The sequence below is a fragment of the Carassius carassius genome, chromosome 1, assembly GCF_963082965.1.
Source record: "Carassius carassius chromosome 1, fCarCar2.1, whole genome shotgun sequence".
NCBI classification, from domain to species: Eukaryota; Metazoa; Chordata; class Actinopteri; order Cypriniformes; family Cyprinidae; genus Carassius; species Carassius carassius.
Genome location: NC_081755.1, coordinates 49,949,514 through 49,968,058, shown reverse-complemented (window position 1 = coordinate 49,968,058; position 18,545 = coordinate 49,949,514). Strand labels below are relative to the sequence as shown.

At 36.3% G+C, this 18,545-nt stretch overlaps 4 protein-coding genes across 5 annotated transcripts in view; 2 read left to right on the top strand and 2 right to left on the bottom strand.

Annotated features, from left to right (window-relative positions):
- Positions 1-18,545, top strand: part of LOC132096058 (uncharacterized) — a 332,561-nt gene that overhangs the window by 140,024 nt on the left and 173,992 nt on the right. The gene's annotated exons all lie outside the window — the stretch shown is intronic.
- On the top strand, positions 4,069-5,843 carry LOC132143788 (gastrula zinc finger protein XlCGF49.1-like). The gene is made up of 2 exons (XM_059554357.1): positions 4,069-4,105; positions 4,310-5,843. Exons 1-2 carry the CDS (start codon positions 4,069-4,071, stop codon positions 4,909-4,911), a joined length of 639 nt encoding a protein of 212 aa, XP_059410340.1. The 3' UTR covers positions 4,912-5,843.
- On the bottom strand, positions 8,024-9,707 carry LOC132092866 (gastrula zinc finger protein XlCGF8.2DB-like). The gene is made up of 2 exons (XM_059499295.1): positions 9,564-9,707; positions 8,024-9,256 (listed from the first exon to the last, which is right to left on the bottom strand). The coding sequence occupies exons 1-2, from the start codon at positions 9,595-9,597 to the stop codon at positions 8,115-8,117; spliced, it is 1,176 nt and encodes a 391-aa protein (XP_059355278.1). The 5' UTR covers positions 9,598-9,707; the 3' UTR covers positions 8,024-8,114.
- Positions 17,042-18,545, bottom strand: part of LOC132157450 (gastrula zinc finger protein XlCGF57.1-like) — a 29,918-nt gene continuing 28,414 nt past the window's right edge. For both annotated transcript variants that reach the window (XM_059566916.1, XM_059566843.1), the window contains one exon: positions 17,042-17,328. In XM_059566916.1, the coding sequence (XP_059422899.1) occupies positions 17,144-17,328 (185 nt within the window). In that variant the 3' untranslated portion in view covers positions 17,042-17,143. The remainder of the gene's footprint in view (positions 17,329-18,545) is intronic.

Genomic DNA, 18,545 nt, shown 5'->3' with positions numbered 1-18,545 from the left:
TGCTGTGAAGTTAGAATGTTCTTCTGAACTTCAGGCCTTATTCTCATGTCATAACTGTGATGTTCTGCCAAGCAACAAACTTTAAAACACTTTTTTCTTCCTGGTGAAGATCAGATCTGTGTTCTCTCATACATCGCAGTCTAAGTTTCACACTGAACATTACTACATCACTCTCGTCAATGTACTCCAAATCAACAACAAAAATGTATCTTGACTCCAGATATTTTGAGCAGTAGGATTATGTAAAATTTGTGCTAATATAATAATTAAGGAGCCTATATAAAATTGCTAAATCTATCTGTCAGTACTTTTTTACTTAAAGGGATAGTTCCCTCAATAATGAAAATTGTCATTAATAACTCACCCTCATGTCGTTCCAAACTCGTAAGACCTCCGTTCATCTTCGGATTTAGTCCAAGAAAATAACAATGCTGAATGAAGTCATATTTTTTGTTATTTTTGGACCAAAATGTATTTTCGATGCTTCAAAAAATTCTAACTGACCCTCTGATGTCACATGGACTACTTTGAAGATGTTATTCACTAGATATTCACTAACTAACCCTTTAAATACATAAAAAATCAAGTACTTTTGTATTTTCACTCGAGTAGAATTGAAAAAGGATTACTATTACTTTTACTGGAGTAATATTTTATTATACATATCTGTACTTTTACTCAAGCACTTGATTTGTGTACTTCTTCCACCACTGCCCGCATCTGTTCAGGGTTGTGTGGTTCAGGGTCTTCATCATGGTCTTCCTCATCCTCTCTCAGACAAGGACTCGATGATTGAATAAAGTTTTGTTTCATGTGTTGTGGACTTGTATTTATTTGTTGTGATGGTTATTTTTATTTATTATTTTACTCATTTATGCATGTCTCCTGTTGTTGTCAGTAAATAAAATATAGCGTAATTGTTTAACTAACACATGCATTCATTCATTACTTGACTGAATATTTAGATGAATTCATCTTGGCTGCATTTGTCTAGTGTGAATTCAAGCATTGCTGTGGCATAAGAAAAAAAAACTAATTACAATTTGCTTGTTTGACTAAAAATATATAATTATTGGTCACCATTTATCAAGTGTTGGGGTGGCCTAGAAATGTTTTCTGAGGTAATCTTAATTTCTTAGTAGTAATACTTAGTAGTAATAGTGTAAATTCAACAGTCTTCTCCAAAGGCGAGATCTTCAAGCAGCTGATCCACGTCTCCAGAGGAAAACTGTTACTGATGCTATGAGGTGTTTGTGCACCTGCCATTCTTATTTACTTTTTATTATATTGTTATTACTGCAGAACGAATAATTGCATACAAGCTCAGGGACAGATGGTAGTATCTTTAACAATAAACAATCATAATGACAAGAGAAAACATAACTATAATGGGTTTGCATGCATCATAATATGAAATTATAAATAGAGGGAAAAGGATTAAATTACTTTAAATAATCAATATTTATGTAACCAAAAATGCATTAAAAATACATTTGTTGCTGTTGTTTTTTGTTATTATAAGCCTCAGGGATGAAACGAGAGAAATTAATCAAGAAAAAGAGGATAACAGCAGATTTAAGACAGTTTTGTGTGTAGATTAAATATTCATGAGATAACGATTTTGGGCTTTCGTAATACAAAATAATGTATTTTAGGATTAAATTGTGGGTCATTTTAGTTGGATTAAATATATAAAAACTTAAATAGCCTACACACAAAATGAATTGGTTATACTACAATCACTATAAAAAAGGGCAGCTGTTTCTTCAACAAGACCAAAACATGAGCAAATTGCATCAACATCAAAATATTAAAAGAGAGAAGATTTTAAACCTGTCGCAGTCATATCTTTGAAGTTGTTGCGCTTGTTGTAACGTCATACGTCACATGATAACGTAAACATGGCGGATCACATTCATACTCAAAGAGATTTGGCTGTAGAGTACGTACTCTTTTAGCGCTCGTTAAATAAGAACTTGTTGAAAAGAAGTACCTACTCATTGAGTATGTAATTTCGGACGCAGACGGTTTTTTTTTTTGACATATAGAACCTTAACAAAAAAAGGCATTCGTAGTTTCAGATTTACAAACAAACCTGAGCGTACATACAGATATTACATCACAATATACATATTCATATCAGCAGGCAAGTAAAAGTTGAAGCCGAGGTGAAAATAAAAAAACAAAACAAAAAATAAATAAATGAAAAAAATATCAAGAATATTCCATTACAGATGCTTAAATTAGTAAGTGAACATCTGAAATATTCAAGGATAATACCTAAATTACAAGAACTTATTATAGAAAATGTAAGCTTTGTTGACAGAAAATGTTCAAACAAATTCTTAAGAGACTGTTTAGTACATCGGACGCAGACGTACTCAACAAGATTTGAAGCTTTTTTTGAAGATCCCGCCTCGCGGGGATGACGTCATCACCAGAGCGCGCTCTCTAGTCAGCGTGAGTCTCCTGAGGAGAGGTGAGCAGTTCACAGTATTTCACATATTATTAACACAATTGTAAATAACACTTTGTTTATGTACACAGTATGTTTATGCAACAATATACGATTCGTTCCCGCCTTGTTTTAATCGTGCACAGCGATGCTTATGTGTTTGCTAACTTAAAGAAACATGAGAGGAAAACGTGTTCTTGTTTGTTCGTGTCAGTGATTGTTTCGAGGTCTGGAGTGATGATGATGCTGTTACTGAATGTCTGGAGATCTGAGAGGAATGAATGCTAACCGTTATCAAGTTATGTTGATACGATTTTATTAATAACGCTATTTCTCTGTCGTTTATCTTTGGCAGCTCAAACTTGTTATAGTCACTTTACATGATTATAATTACTTACAAACCCTGATAAATAGATCATATTTAGCTTATCTAATGAGCCACGTGGGGCATTTTAAATCAATACATGGATATGAACATTTTTTTTAAATATATATTATAAATCTGTTCATGTATTGATCTAAATTGTCTCATGTGGTTATGAAATGCTTATATTGTGTGAATTACCAAATGAGATTCCAGTATTACTAAGTGAGCATTTTAAACTAATGGGCTTTTTGTATATTTTAATATAGTAATATAATGATCTACAAAGAGGCAATACTCTTTATTTGTGTTTATTTTATGTAGGCTCTTGTCTCTTCAAAGATAGAATTTAGAAGACATCTCCTTCCCCTACACACACACACACACACACACACACACACACACACATATATATGCATGTATGTGTAAGTAACGGAGTCTGACTAGAACATTATTTATTGGTTTGCTTTATTTATTGTTGATTTTGGCAAATCTGCTTCTTTCCCTTAGACATTCATGTCCATTGAAGCTCCTCCAATGACAATCACACATTTAGTAATTTAGCAATAAATGTTAAAGTGAAGTCGAGCATCAGATCATCAGGAAGAGGTGAAATCTGTAAAGACTGAGTTTATTAAAGAGGACACAGAGAAGATGAGAGATCCAGAACCCTGCAGAATCAAACACACTGAAGATACTCAAGAACAAACAGGTTGATGTTTATTCATTCTTCATTTCTGTTAGATATTAGTGTAGCTGATCAATCATATTTAATCGTTTTCCCTAAAGAAATATGGGATTTGTCTATGTTTTAAAAATTATAATTCAAAGATCAATGTACTTCCTTCATGTAACGTTACAGAGGTGTAGCCGGACTACACAGAGCCGTTGTTAATTATCGCACAATATTTATCGCGCACCCCTACTGTGGAGAATATTCCCAGCTTTTGCCTACTGAAGCCTGAACAAGAAGAGTGTTTGTTAAACATTTTGAATGGAGGTGTTGTTTCGGCCCTACTCCTGATAGGTTTTGGGAAAAGTTTAATTTATCAACGGTTACCGATCGTCAGCGAGAAACTAGGGAGGTCAAAATCCGGCAAGGCGATAATTGTGATTGTGTCCCTCTTGGTCGCTCGATGGTTTCGTTTTCGCAGCATATCTGTGTTTAAAGTGGAAGTGTAAGGCGGCTGAGCTGGTGAATAACACACGTCATAACCAAACCTTATGTGATTGGCTAACGGGTACACAAATGATTTTAAACTTCAGACAAGCGCCCCCACAAGAAAGTAAACACTTGTCAATTATACCCTTCCAGAGTCTGTCTACGAAGCACAGCGAAGTAGCAGAGTTTGGTATTACCAGACTAACAGAAGTGTATAATAAAAAATATAAAAAAAATATTATTTTATATTTTTACATCAAGGTTCATCAGGGTTTCTGAAAATTATCAGAGTGTTACTGAAAATTAATCATTTTTACTTTTATTTTAGAGTTGATTGAAGAAGATGAAGAAAATGAAGAATTCAGCGAAACCAAAAAGAATAATCATGTCAAAAAGAGAGATTTAATGAAAAGAAGAGCCAAGAAATCATTCATCTGCACTCAGTGTGAAAAGAGTTTCTCATTCAAACATCATCTTGTGCTTCACGTGAGAGTTCACACTGGAGAGAAACCATACACTTGTGATCAATGTGGGAAGAGTTTCACACGTTCAGAAAACCTTAAGGATCACATGAACATCCACACTGGAGAGAAACCTTACAAGTGTTCACACTGTGACAAGAGATTCAGTCGGTCAGCAGACATGAACAGACACAAGGTAGTCCACACAGGAGAGAAACTGCACACATGTGATAAGTGCGGGAAGAGTTTTGCACTAAAACAACACTTTACGGCACATGTGAGAGTTCATACTGGAGAGAAACCGTACAGGTGTTTATACTGTAACAAGAGATTCAGTCAGTCGGGAAACCTGAAGACACACAAGAGGATTCACACTGAAGAGAAACCGTATCACTGCACTGAATGTGGGAAGAGTTTCAATCATTCAGTTTCTTTACACAGTCATACAAAAACCAATCACAGTAAGTAGATCATCTTCAGATCCAGCTCTTTCAGATCTGATGCTGGGTACTCAACCGATGAGACACAATAATGCATCGAGCAGTGAAATATCATCTGGATCAATTCAAAAGCAGCAGATTCAACTGTGAGATTCAGATCAACTCAAAGATGGTGTTCCTCCCCAAAGAACAATGTCACAGATTAATTATTTTTCTTCAATGTGCTTGCTTATGCGTTTTATATTATGTTCAGTTGCCTTATAATGCAAGTGTTCTGTACCAGCAAAGCTTTCAACACAATTGACCCATCGGTAAGCCCCGCCCAAGCTGTCAGTGTGAAAACTTTGTTCCTATATTTTTTTTATAAATTCTGGACACAGAATGGGGAGAATGTTTTGAAACATTTTGCTCAGTTTTGTTTGGGTTTAAAAAATAGAATGAAATAAATTCCATTGCCTATCCTCTCAGGATACCTGGAATCACTGTAACAAGTTTCCCAGGAACATCGTTTCCCATGTTTCCATCTACAGATGTCTGAGTTCTTCTCCCTGTGCAACTGATACTCGACTGCCATTGGCTCTTCTTCACTCGAGGGAAGGGGCTTACCTGTAGGTCATTATTCAAAGCTTTCTAACACGGTTTATGCTAAAAATAAATAACACCTTTCAAAGTGTTACAGCCAGTAATCTGGTTCTACAGCTGATTCTTTGTTTTATTATATTTTATATAAATAACGGTCATTGCCAAAGTCATTAATTTGTGTCGGTGTACTGGCACTAAAATAAGTCAAACAAATTAATAAATTCAATCTATGATCCGTTTATTTTAACTCTCCCTTAGTCATGTCATGGCCAAAGTTATTTTTTCAGCACAGTATTTAAATTATGATAAATATGATAGTTTGAACCAGATACTGAAGCAGTCACATGATTTTCAGGCGAATAAAGCTTTGCATGTCAAAGATCATGTTTTTTCTCAAAACGAATCAAGCTCTGATACAGTGCTTCAATATGAAATGTGTGGTTTTTTGATACAAGCTCCGTAACATCTCTAGTGAGCTGTAGCTGATTTTTCATGAAGACAAGATTTTTTTCTAAATTCTTGTTCAGGAAACTGAAGAAGCTGTAACTTCTGTTTTTGAAATAAATAGTTGTTCTCCATTTATAATGTATTTAGAAAACTAGGGTTAGTAATGGCGTCTTGTTCTCTAAAGATGTTTGTTTCTACATTTTCTGTTGATAGATAGTTTGGTTTAGTTAACTTTAGTTAGTGGGAGTTTTTGTTTTGTTTAGTTTTTATTTAAGCATCTCTCTCGCTGCTTCCTCTCCTCCAATCTGCTCCCGTCCATTATTCATTGATTGTACATATTATAAATATTTACTACTTCATCCCCTTTAACCTTTTCTTTCAATACTTCTATCTCCCTTTCTCCTCTCCTTCTCAGCTGCAAGGGCACGCCTGCTTGAAGTTGGCTCCTCAACACTATTTCATTTAGCCATCTATTCTACATAGCTCTGGGCCAAGTTCCCCGATAAGAAGACTCGAAAGATATATCTTACCAAAGTAGTTTATGTTCCTAAGTGTGTTCCCAGAAGTATCCCTTAGGAAGCTTCTTAACACGCTGCCTCTTACGTTCCACTTACTGGACACCACCATGCTTACCCATTTATAGATCTTAGCCATTTATACCCAAATTGTTTGCCAGATTGTAATTATGAAAAGTGATTGCCAATTTAAACGCTTTAATGACATTACCAAATAGCCTAGGCTAATTACCACCATATTAGTTCTGATACCAAATAAAGTCAACTTCATAAATAGGCCTGTATCAATTGCGAACATATTTTATTATTAGTCTTAAAATGTCCATAACATAAAATCATTGTTGTCATACCATAGTTTGACTTGTACTGCATTGCACTGATTTCTAAAGACTGCTGCACAGTGATGACAACTAGCATCTTGAGCTCAAACAATGCTAAGAGAGCTTACGAATGGTCCAGACCAACCGTACGAAAGTGTGACTTACAGAATATATACTTAGCATACGGACGTGTCGGGAATCGTGTCATAACATTAAGAGAGAGGTTAAGGAATAGGTTAAGAACTACTTAGCGATGGGAACCGGGTCCTGGACCTTCTCTTTGCTTTACTCCAATACTCTTGGTCCTATATCTCCTACTTTTTTAACATTTTGTTTAGGACATTATCCTTCCATCTCTGTCTCTCATTTTCTAACTGGTCTCTTCTGCTTTTTGGGTCACTGTTAATTCTTTCTCTCCTTCTTTTTTTATGCTCCTCCATTGACAGTTTTGTCTGCCTACATTTCAAATAAAAACAATACTTTTTATTAAAGTTATTATTTGGCATTTGTGTATATTAAGATATTTTGAGGCAATCAACGTGTACTTAAATCATAATATCATGTTATGTAGTTGTTATACAACTACAAACAATGATTGGTGACTGTAGAAAGCAAAAGCCGAATCCCAGACATTTTGGTATATTTAGAAATCCTGGGAAAAAGAGGATGTAGGATCCACCTATTAAAAAATATGTTTTGTGTCGATACATTAACTGCATCCCCCTCCCCTCCCAAACACACACACTCACTCCTGTCCCACCCACTTTTTTCTAAACATCAGATTGATGTTCCAATTCCCAGACAACACATACACTGGTAAAAATAAATAAATACAATAAATAAATTCAAATAGTTTCTGTGCAATCAAGTCAACAATCCTGCCAGAAATTCAGTGTCCCAAACTAAGCAAGACAAAGGTGACAGTGGCAAGGAACCAAACTCCATCGGTGACAGAAATGGAGAAGAAAAAAAACACTTGTGAGAGATCATTCAGTTGAGGGTCAGTTCTCCTCTGGCCAGAATGTGGATTGTGTGAGGCTATAAACTCACCAGGTCTTCTTACACAGATGATCTGCAGAACAACCACAGTAAGAACAATATTCACAATCACTGCAGTAAAGATGATGGACAATCAAGGGATATAAAAATGCATTATAAGACAATTGAACATAATATGAAACTCGTAAGATTTTTACAAATCATAATTTATATCATGAAACCAAATGATCTACAAGAATAAAGCTTTTTTTAATTTTTATTTGGGGAAAAACTGAATCTTTTGAGTTGGTTTTGAAGATTTATTCACTGTGAAAACTAGATAATGTTTCTTCATCATGTCACATTTAATGTCTGGTTAGGACAGATTTATCAAGACGATATGTTAATGCTTGATTCATTATTGTGTCTCATTTGCTGAGGATGCCGCATCAGATCTGAAAGAGCTGGATCTGAAGATGATCTGTGACGGTGTTTTGTATGTCTGTGTAAAGAACATGATTGATTGAAACGCTTCCCACATTCAGTGCAGTGATACGGTTTCTCTCCAGTGTGAATCCTCTTGTGTCTCTTCAGGTCTCCTGAAGCACTGAATCTCTTGTCACAGTGTGAACACTTATAAGGTTTTTCTCCAGTGTGAACCCTTTGGTGCAGTTTTAAACACGTTGCTGAAATAAAAGTCTTTTCACACCCAAAGCACACATGGTCTCTCACACCAGAGTGAATTTTCTGATGATTCTTTGCATTTTCTAAACATGAAAAACTCTTTCCACACAAATGACATGAATGGGGTTTCTCCTTTGTATGAACTCTCAGGTGTTTCTTCAGATCTGAAGCCCACAAAAATATTTTTCTGCATTGATCACATGTGTACAGTTTCTCTCCAGTGTGGATGTTCATGTGTTTCTTAAGGTTTGCTGAGTGTGTGAAACCCTTCCCGCACTGATCACATGTGTACGGTTTTTCTCCAGTATGAACTCTTATATGCCCTGTAAGATGTCCTTTTAGTGTGAAGCTCTTCCCACACTGATCACATGTGAATGGTTTCTCTCCAGTATGAACTCTCATGTGCTCTGTAAGATGGCCCTTTATTGTGAAACTCTTCCCGCACTTATCACATGTGTGCAGTTTCTCTCCTGTGTGGATCCTCTTGTGTATATTCAGGTCTCCTGATCGACAGAATCTCTTGTCACAGTGTGAACACTTGTAGGGTTTCTCTCCAGTGTGGATGTTCACGTGTCTCTTAAGGTTTGATGATTGTGTGAAGCTCTTTCCGCACAGATCACATGTGTATGGTTTCTGTCCAGTATGAACTCTCAAATGAACATCAAATTTAGATTTCCTTGAGAAACTCTTTCCACACTGAGTGCAGGTGAAATATTTATTGGATCTACTCTTATTGCATTTTTTCTGTTTGGTTTGAGAGCAACTCAAAGGATTTTCTCCAGTTTTAGCAAGATTTTTCTCCTCAATTTCACTCGGTTCTTCTTTCTCTTTATTTTCTTCAATCAACTCTGAAATAAAAGTAAAATTGGTTGATTCTCAGTAACCCTGTTGAACCCTGGTGTAAAGTAGACCATTGATGTACCAAATTCTGATCATTTGATGCATTTTTTTTAATATGTCGCTGAAACTCTCCATGAATTAGGTACATTGATCTTATAATTAATATTACTTTTAAAGCATTATAGGCACAAATCGGACTATTAAATATGTGTGATCAACTACACAATTATCTAACAAAGTTATTGAAACAAATCTAAATTTGTTGAAGCTTTATAATCATCAGCATTATTAATGAGTTCAAGAATAAACACCAACCTGTTTGTTCTTCAGTATCTTCAATCGGTTTCATTCTGCAGGGTTTGTGGGAGGAGCTTCAGGCAACATGAATTTCTTTCTAGAAGAAAATTTGCCAAAATCAGCAATTCAAACCAACTTTAACATTTAAGAAGCCTTACAAATACAAAGTGTATGATCTTAACATGACTTTTAACATACAAAAATCATTTATAAACACACTTGTAGTAGCTTCCTAGTGACAAAAATGTTTTTTTTTTCTTAAACAGGACTTTTTTTTAAATACCTCCTCTTATACAAATACAATAAAGCACACTATTTCCTATTTCTCTTTATACATGTATACAGTATTCAATTAGGGGGGTAATGCTGTGGTCCCATTTTCTATATGTTGGGAATGTGTAGCTCGCATTCATTAAGTCAGTGTGGCCATTCACATTTACTACAAAGTTGTAAAAAAAAACATTCATTTGTATAACTGATTGGAAATCGTTTACTTTGTTGTTTTTCGTTTTGCACTGTGGTTGGAATCTTTAGACGGTCCCTTACGCAACATTAGCGATTATCTTGAGAATACCTTACTAACTGTATCCGTTATAAAAGCGACCATAAGAAATTTGCGTTAGAAAAAAATAAATCACAGCAGCAAAACTTGATATCGCTTCGCCTTCAATTCCTTAACAGAGACATTCAGTAACAGCAAAATTATCACTCCAAACATTCAAACAATCATTCAGAAAAAAGATACGAAAAAAGCATGAAATCACTCTTAACACATTTTCCTCGCATGCTGTTGTTCTACTATGTGTATATTTAACTAAGCAAACACACAAACAGCGCTATGGTCGATGAAGACAACACAGTACACATTGCGTAAAATGTGTTTCACGCTGTGAACTGCTCACCTCTCCTCAGAGGACTAAATTCTGGTGCTGCGTCCGAAAGCAGCAGCTTCTTCTTCTTCTTTTAGTGTTTACTGGGGGTTGGCAGACTAGCTTATCAGTGCATTACCGCCACCATCTGAACTGGAGTGTGGAGTATCGACGCATGTGTATCATATGCATATCATCAGTGGGGTGTACATTACCTGAAAGCCATACTCATGTTAGGATGTACAGACATCTTACCAGAAAATGACTTTAGTAGAAGTTGAAGTCAAAATTCACAACTGAAAACCCAGAAGGGAATTTAGAGAGCAAAATAATTTCTGTAGTGGTACTTGGTATAAAAAGTTTGAGAACCACAAAGAAATGGTATAAAATGAAATCCTGCTTTTTAAGAACTTTTCAGTAAACCATTTCTTCTTTCCCCTTGTAGAGTCATCAAGGATCCAACTTATTATCGGCAAATTGGTAAGAAATTGTTCTTCTGCTACACTGCACTGTCACCTCTGGTAGAGATGCATTGATCTTTTGTGATAGGTTTTGATTTTATTTAGTTTAATAAAAAATAGCTTAGATTTGTTTTACTAAATACACTGTATAGCTCTGAAAACAATACTTGTAAATAATTTGTTAATATTGTAAACTTTGATGTGAATACATTAAGTGATTAAGTGCACTGTATTTTACTTATTTACTTTTTTATTTAACTGTTTTAAAATTCATTTTAAAAAAGTAAATTTTTAAATCATTTTCAAAGTTTTAAAATTGTTTTATTTTTGTTATTATTTTTTCTTTATGTCTATTTTACTTTCTTTTATTTAAAGCACTTTGAATGACCATTGTTTACGAAATGTGCTATATAAATAAACTTGAAAGGTACGACAGTGAAACAACGTCGCGTTATCAACCTTGTTTCTCATGGCAAAAGTAAACACCTAATTCAACGTTAATCTAACGTCTACAGAATGAACAAAATTCGCCCATGTGGAAGGTAAGTTGGTGAAACAACGTCACGATTTAAATGGTGAAACATCACAGTATTAATGTTTATCCAATTTGGAAAATTAAAACAATCCAACGTTGATTCAACCATGGTACCAATGTTGATTCACCGGTGGATCAACATTGGAATGCAGCATGGGAACGGTAATTTCATTTTCATCTTAAAAAGTATATTTTTCGCTGAGACACATTTTTGCTACATTTCTTCATGAATGAAAAGTGAACTATTAGTAATGTGAATTTTACGGCAGTTGAGAAAAAAAAGGCTTTAAAATTAAAAAAAATGTGTTCATAAAGATGTTGATTGAGAATAGATGTCGTTTAAGAGCTTATCCTAATCCTTATCCAATATTTTAATAACATTCTGCTATCATTATTTACGGTATTGCAATTATTTTGTTCATCAGTTTCTGATAGAAATGAGGCAGGAGGTTTTTGAGAGAGTTTTTACCTGCAGCACATAAAATTAGCCTCTCTGAAAGATTGTTGTGTATTTAAAGTATTATAAGCAAAAACTTTTTTTTTGTGCCTTATACAATGTCCTTTAGACTAAAATACAAATGATATCTATCTGTATGTCACACTTGTTGTGCATGAAGGACATGTAAAAATAGTTATATTAATTATTCACAGGAGAGAAAGGGCACAACCAAACACAAATCCAAATGATCAAATATCAATAGCAGACCCAGCAATAATGGAGAGCACAGATTTTTAAATACTGGGAATGTAATCAGTGGGAAACAGAAACAGGTGTGGGGCAAATTAATTAACAAGAAAAGGAACATGACCAATTAAGGATACTCTGTAAGAACAGAAGTCCATAACTGTGACAGTTCCCCCCTCCCGGAACGGTGCATCCCCGCACCGACAGATATAGTCCAGCGGAGGGAGGGTGGGGGTTCAGGAGGCAGGCATGGGGCAGGCAAAGGGCAAGGCAATGGAGAGGGTGCATAGACCATAGTGCCAGGGTGGAGTGGATGGAGGAAGAAGCCCGGAGTAGGAGGAGCCACATTGAGCTCCAGAGGCCAGCCAGAATGGTGGCCCACGGTGGAGTCGGCGGCAAGAGGAGCCATGGTGGAGTAAGAGCAGACCACACCAGGGGGGCCAACTGACAGATACTACACCAATGGATGAGGAGCCCAGGATGGAGCCGAGCAGATGGAGAGCCAGGGTAACATGGAGGATCCAGAGGGCCAAGGCAGCACTGAAGGCACAGGCAACCAAGACGGAGGCGGGCTCCGGAAAACCGCTGCAGAGCCGGAGCGAATGAGGATGGAGGTGGAGCAGGAGGGAAGAAGGAGACTGACAGAGTCGGAGGGATGTAGTCCGGAGGTGGCGGATGGTCGACGACTGACCAAGGTGGAGCCAGAGGGACGAGGGAGCCCGGTGGAGCTGGTGGCATGACAGGTAACGGTGGAGACAAGGGAGCTAAGTGCCAAGGCGGAGCCGATGGGTCGAAGGAGCGAGGTGGAGTCCAGGGCTCGGAGGCAGAGACAGGGAATCCTCACGCCAAGGAGACACAGGAGATTCAGGACAGGGCGGAACCAATGGAGATGCAGGAGATTCAGGGCTGGGTGGAACCAGCGGAGACACAGGAGAATTGGGTAATGCCTCCCCAAACCAATCTATTAAATCCTTCTGAAAAATGTCCATAAGTTCCTCATAGTATGGTCCAGTGACCAGTTGCAACTCAACCTCAGTGGTGGGAGTGTGGGCGGGGCTTACCTCCAAGCCCTGGATTTCCACCAAAACTCCCTCAGGAACCGACAATGTTGCCAGTCCACGCACTCCATGGCGACGATCAGCTCTGTCGCAGTGGGCTCAGGCAGTACTTCCATGCAGCGTGATGGCGACTGGTCAGTCTCTGCTTCGGGAGTGGGGCTGGAGAAAAACCTCCTCAGCAGGGTAGATGCTGAACGGTGATCTGTTATTTTCCAGCACCCACTCCACGAAAGCAAAATGTTCTTTGGGATAATTCGCTGGTAGGCTTGCCTTACACCACTCACTAAGGCTGGTGTAATAAAAAACACAGACAGAAAGTGGTCTGGGAAGTGGGTAAGACACGCCAGATCAATAAAGTCCTTGGTGTCGTCCTCCAGTGAACGGTCCAACTGATCCAGGCATAGGAGCTGGATGGCTGGTAAAGCCATACCGGGAGAGGGTAAAAACAAAACAAAAAAGAAGGAAAAACACCACTAAACTTACTCACTTTAGGGTCTGCTATTCTGTCACGTGTTGGTGTGTAAAGCAATGTGCACGATGAAGGAAATAGTTATTTTAATTATCCACAGACGACAAAGGGCACAACCAAACAAATCCAAATGATAAAACATCAATAGCAGACCCAGCAATAATGCAGATATAATATATATATATATATATATATATATATATATATATATATATATATATATATATATATATTAATAAAGTGTAGTAAATACTATAATATACTACAGCGTACTACAATTTACTACAGTTTACAATTTACTACATTTTATGAGCTCACTTTAGTCAATATAAGTAAAAAATGTGTAGTAAATAATTTACTACAGTTTACTATAGTAAACATATCCTTTAGCCGCTTCACACTCCAGTCTAGCGGGTGTTTGTTTGCCAAACACCAATAAATCTCAGAGGAAGAAAATTAGTTTCAAGTCAGTAAATGCCTGTAATATTCTCGTCCTCAAAGTCGTGACTAAGTTTTGAAGCAAGCAGGAATATCTGGAGGAGTATCATCTGAACTGAGATCTGCTTCTGTGAAGATGATGTTTATTAAAGAGGAGAGTGAAGAGAACACGAGGGAACCAGAAACTATAAGAATAAAACACGAGGAACCAGAAACCTGGAGAATAAAACACGAGGAACCAGAAACCTGGAGAATAAAACACGAGGAACCAGAAACCTGGAGAATAAAACACGAGGAACCCGAAACATGGAGAATAAAACACGAGGAACCCGAAACATGGAGAATAAAACACGAGGAACCAGAAACCTACAGAATAAAACAAGAGGAACCAGAAACCTGGAGAATAAAACACGAGGAACCAGAAACCTGGAGAATAAAACACGAGGAACCAGAAACCTGGAGAATAAAACAAGAGGAACCAGAAACCTGGAGAATAAAACACGAGGAACCAGAAGGTTGGTCTTTATTCTTCATTCATCTTTAAATGTTAATAAGCTCTGCTCGCTCAGATATGCAGAATACAAAACATTATAAAGCTTCAAGCAGGTTAAGATTTGTTGTAATGGGGTGCTTTTTTTCAATAATATGCATGTAACAATTTTGTAGTTGATCAACCATTTAAAAGTTATTCTTATAGAAACATGGGATCTTTTAATAATGTTAAAATGTTATATATATATATATTAACAGCATAATATGTCAATGTGAATCTAAATATAGTCTGATTTTATCCCACTATTTGGGTAGTGTTTGTGTAACTCAGCTGTTGGGTTAGTGGGAGGCTGCTCGATAATATCCACTGAACACAACAGCAATGGCATGTAGAGACGGCCACCAATGGTCAGAATATTATAGACTAAAGATTAATGATCAGCAGCAGTTCAAGTAATGTTTGCAAAAGTAATACTTTGTAATACAAATGAACCATCCCATTTCCATAATCAGTTGTTTATATGTGAATGCCTCATAGTCTGAAAACTTTACCATGATGTGGAAAAAGATATATATTGGAATTGGTTTGTTACTCTGTTTTATTAGTGTTCATTTATTTTATTAAACTGGATTAATTGTTTTCCCATGCCATTGTATGTCTGAATGCTCGATCGATTGGCTGACAGGTGTTGATTAAATTGGTTTAACTGCACAGGTAATTCCAGGTCAGTTTAATCATGTTCTATATTAATGAGCTTCAACATTGGCAACCATACTAACACGAAAATAAACGTAATTTTTATCATTCCAGTCTAATATGGCAGCACAAATAAACATCTTTAATATGTGAATGCTGGAAAATGACCATGGGCTAAGCAGGATAATTAGTGGCTAGTTGGCAATTAACAGTTTTGAATGCACTTTGCAGAGTCCTCCACGCCATGCATTCAAATCGTTTAATGCACAGGTAACCGTTGATAACAGCTTACATAATCCTCGGAAGTCAGACTCAATCAAAAATACAATTAGATTAATCACACAGCCCTAAAGTACAATAGAGCTTGCTTCTGGATTGCAAAAAATGATAACGCATCGCAGACGGATATCTGGATATTATTATTATGGATAATAATTATATACCAATAATTAATTGTAAGTGTATTTCTCCAGCACCGAAAGCAGAACAATTAAAATTAGAGCTTATTAATATGATGGTCTTTCATAATTTAGCCCCAGGACTCATTACTGAGGTCAGATATTCATTCCTACTTACAAGAGAAGCAATTAAAGATCAATTACAAATCTACATGACAGTATAACTTGCATCTGTGTTTTCTAAATATATCATAGAAGAATGACGTGTTTTAAAAGAAATAATGAAGAACAAATTAAAAATTTATCTTGGTATCTCTTAAAAGTTAGTCTCCTCTTCAGCGTCCTGAACAAGAACAGTTTGTAAAAAGCTACTTTCCTTCATGAAAACGTAAGCAAACTACAGGCGATATGCGTTATAAGACAACTGAACATGGATTTAATGAAACTCATAAGAAAGCACAATATTATTTAAATCATGAAACTGACATACAAGAATAAAACCTTTGTGACATCGTTCTTTGTGGAGGAACTCCATCTTTGAGTTGATCTGAATCTCAGTTGAATCTGCTGATTTCGAAGATGAAGATTAACTTCATTTACTGTGAAAATCTTAGATAATGTTTCTTTGTCATGTCATGGTTAGAACAGATTTATTCTGAGTACTGTATATTTTCTTGCTCAATGCATTCTTGTTTCACATTTGTTGAGGACTCAGATCTGAAAGTGCTGGATCTGAAGATGATCTGCTTAGGGCTCATCAACACCACGGGTAAAGACGTGCGGTGATGATAACACCGTTTCACAAAATATACAGACTGAATGTACACACAAAAAAGATCAGGTGTCAATTTGAGATTTATCCACTCTGGGACCCGGTTTAAAAAAAATACAATTGCGGTTTCAGGCTCCCTAAATGCTTGATCCGTCTGGATGAATACAGCTAAATGCATCTTTGTGTGTATGGGGCCTTATTGGGAGTGTTTTTTGTAGGCTATGTCTGTGTAGAGCAGATGAATGATTGAAACACGTCCCAGATGCAGCGCAGTGGCATGATTTGTCTTCAGTGTAAATCCTCTTGTGTGTTTTCAGACTTGATGACCGACTGAATCTCTTGTTGCAGTGTGGACACTTATGAAGTTTCTCTCCAGTGTGAATCTTCTGGCGCAGTTTTAAACAGATCACCGAGGTAAAAGTCAAAAAATGTTTACACTCAAAGCACATGTACTCTCTCACTCCAGTATGTATTTTCTTTTTAGAAACAAAAAAAAACTGTTGCCACACAATTGACATGAATGTGGTTTCTCCTGTGCATTAACTCTCAGGTGATTCTTCAGGTCTGAAGCTCTCAAAAAATGTTTTTCTGCCCTGATCACATGAGTAGTTTCTCTCCAGTGTGGATCCTAATGTGTTCCTTTAGGTTTGATGATTGTGTGAAACTCTTCCGACACTGATCACAAGTGTACAGTGTCTCTTCAGTATGAACTCTCATGTGATGCTCAAGACTCGTTCTGCTTGTCAAACTCTTTCCACACTGAATGCAGATGAAAGATTTCTTGCCTCTTCTTTTCTTTAAATATTTCTGTTTGGTTTGAGAGCAACTCAAGTTTTTCTTCAGTTTTGACTTGATTTTTCTCCTCAACTTCACTTAATTCTTCATTCTCCTCGTTTTCTTCAATCAACTCTGAAATAAAAGTAAAAAATAAATGGTTTATTTTCAGTATCTTGTAAAAAAGTTGGAGAAATGTGAAAATCGAGATGAACCCTGATGTAACAGCGCAGGGTACACACCAAAAGATAATCGAGCTGATCTGGGGCTGATTATTCCCCTTCCAACAATCCTATGTAGTGTCCCGATTATATAATTTTCATATAGAAAAACTGATATATTCTACCCTTACTAAATGTACCATTATAAGAATACAATTTCAGAATTTCAATATATGAAGTAAAACAGAGAAATGAATGACTAATACGCGAGTAAGTGCTCCTCCACTGGACAAAATGTTGTACATTTCTTTGTGAAATTATAATATAGCTATAATAATATACAGGGCTGCTGCTGTCCAAATGGGTGCTCCAAGCAGGATTGTATTGTTGTTCCCCCCTTCCTCAAATATAATAATACTAAAAAAATAAAATAAAATAAATAAAAAACTACTATGGGGAACTTTAATAAAATAAAAAGTTAAATAAAAACGTTAATACATGAATAAATTGTATTATTTACAAATGACAATTGTAGCTCTCTTTTTACTTTATTAACTTTTGTAGCTCTCATAACCATATTATGACTCTTATTTATTTTATAGTGTCAAGCATTCAGAAATCGTGCAAAAGAAAGTTAAGCAGTTTTACTATAATAAAACCATGGTTTATTTTTGTGAGGGTTGTGATGTCCACATGTTTTTTTTTTTGTTGAAGAAATTATAAAGTCTGTGTCATCCATAACAAAAAGCTGACCAAAAAATGAAAGATTAAGTGAATATTTTAATTAAATGTTTTGGCCAATAGCCTGAACAAAGACCTGATCCTCCAGCCTACATAATGTATATTTAACAGTTTTATTAGCCAATCATTATTGCCTTATTGTTTTTATATAATGCATTTTAAGGTTTTAGTTTTTATAACAACAAAATTATTACAGCAGTACCACCGCACCATACACGCAGAGTACGCAGTTTGTGTAGTGCACCAACTCCCAGTTGCTCAAAAAAAAAAAAACACCCGCCATTCCCCCATTCGCGCTTTTAATGTTGGAAATCATTTCACCACCGCAAACACAACTAATATTCTCTCTGACTTTCCAGGTTCCCTTGTGATAATTAGCCATGGTTTAAACAATAACACCAAAAATCATCGTTCTTTTGTAGCCATGGTAACCGCAAATTAACTATGGTT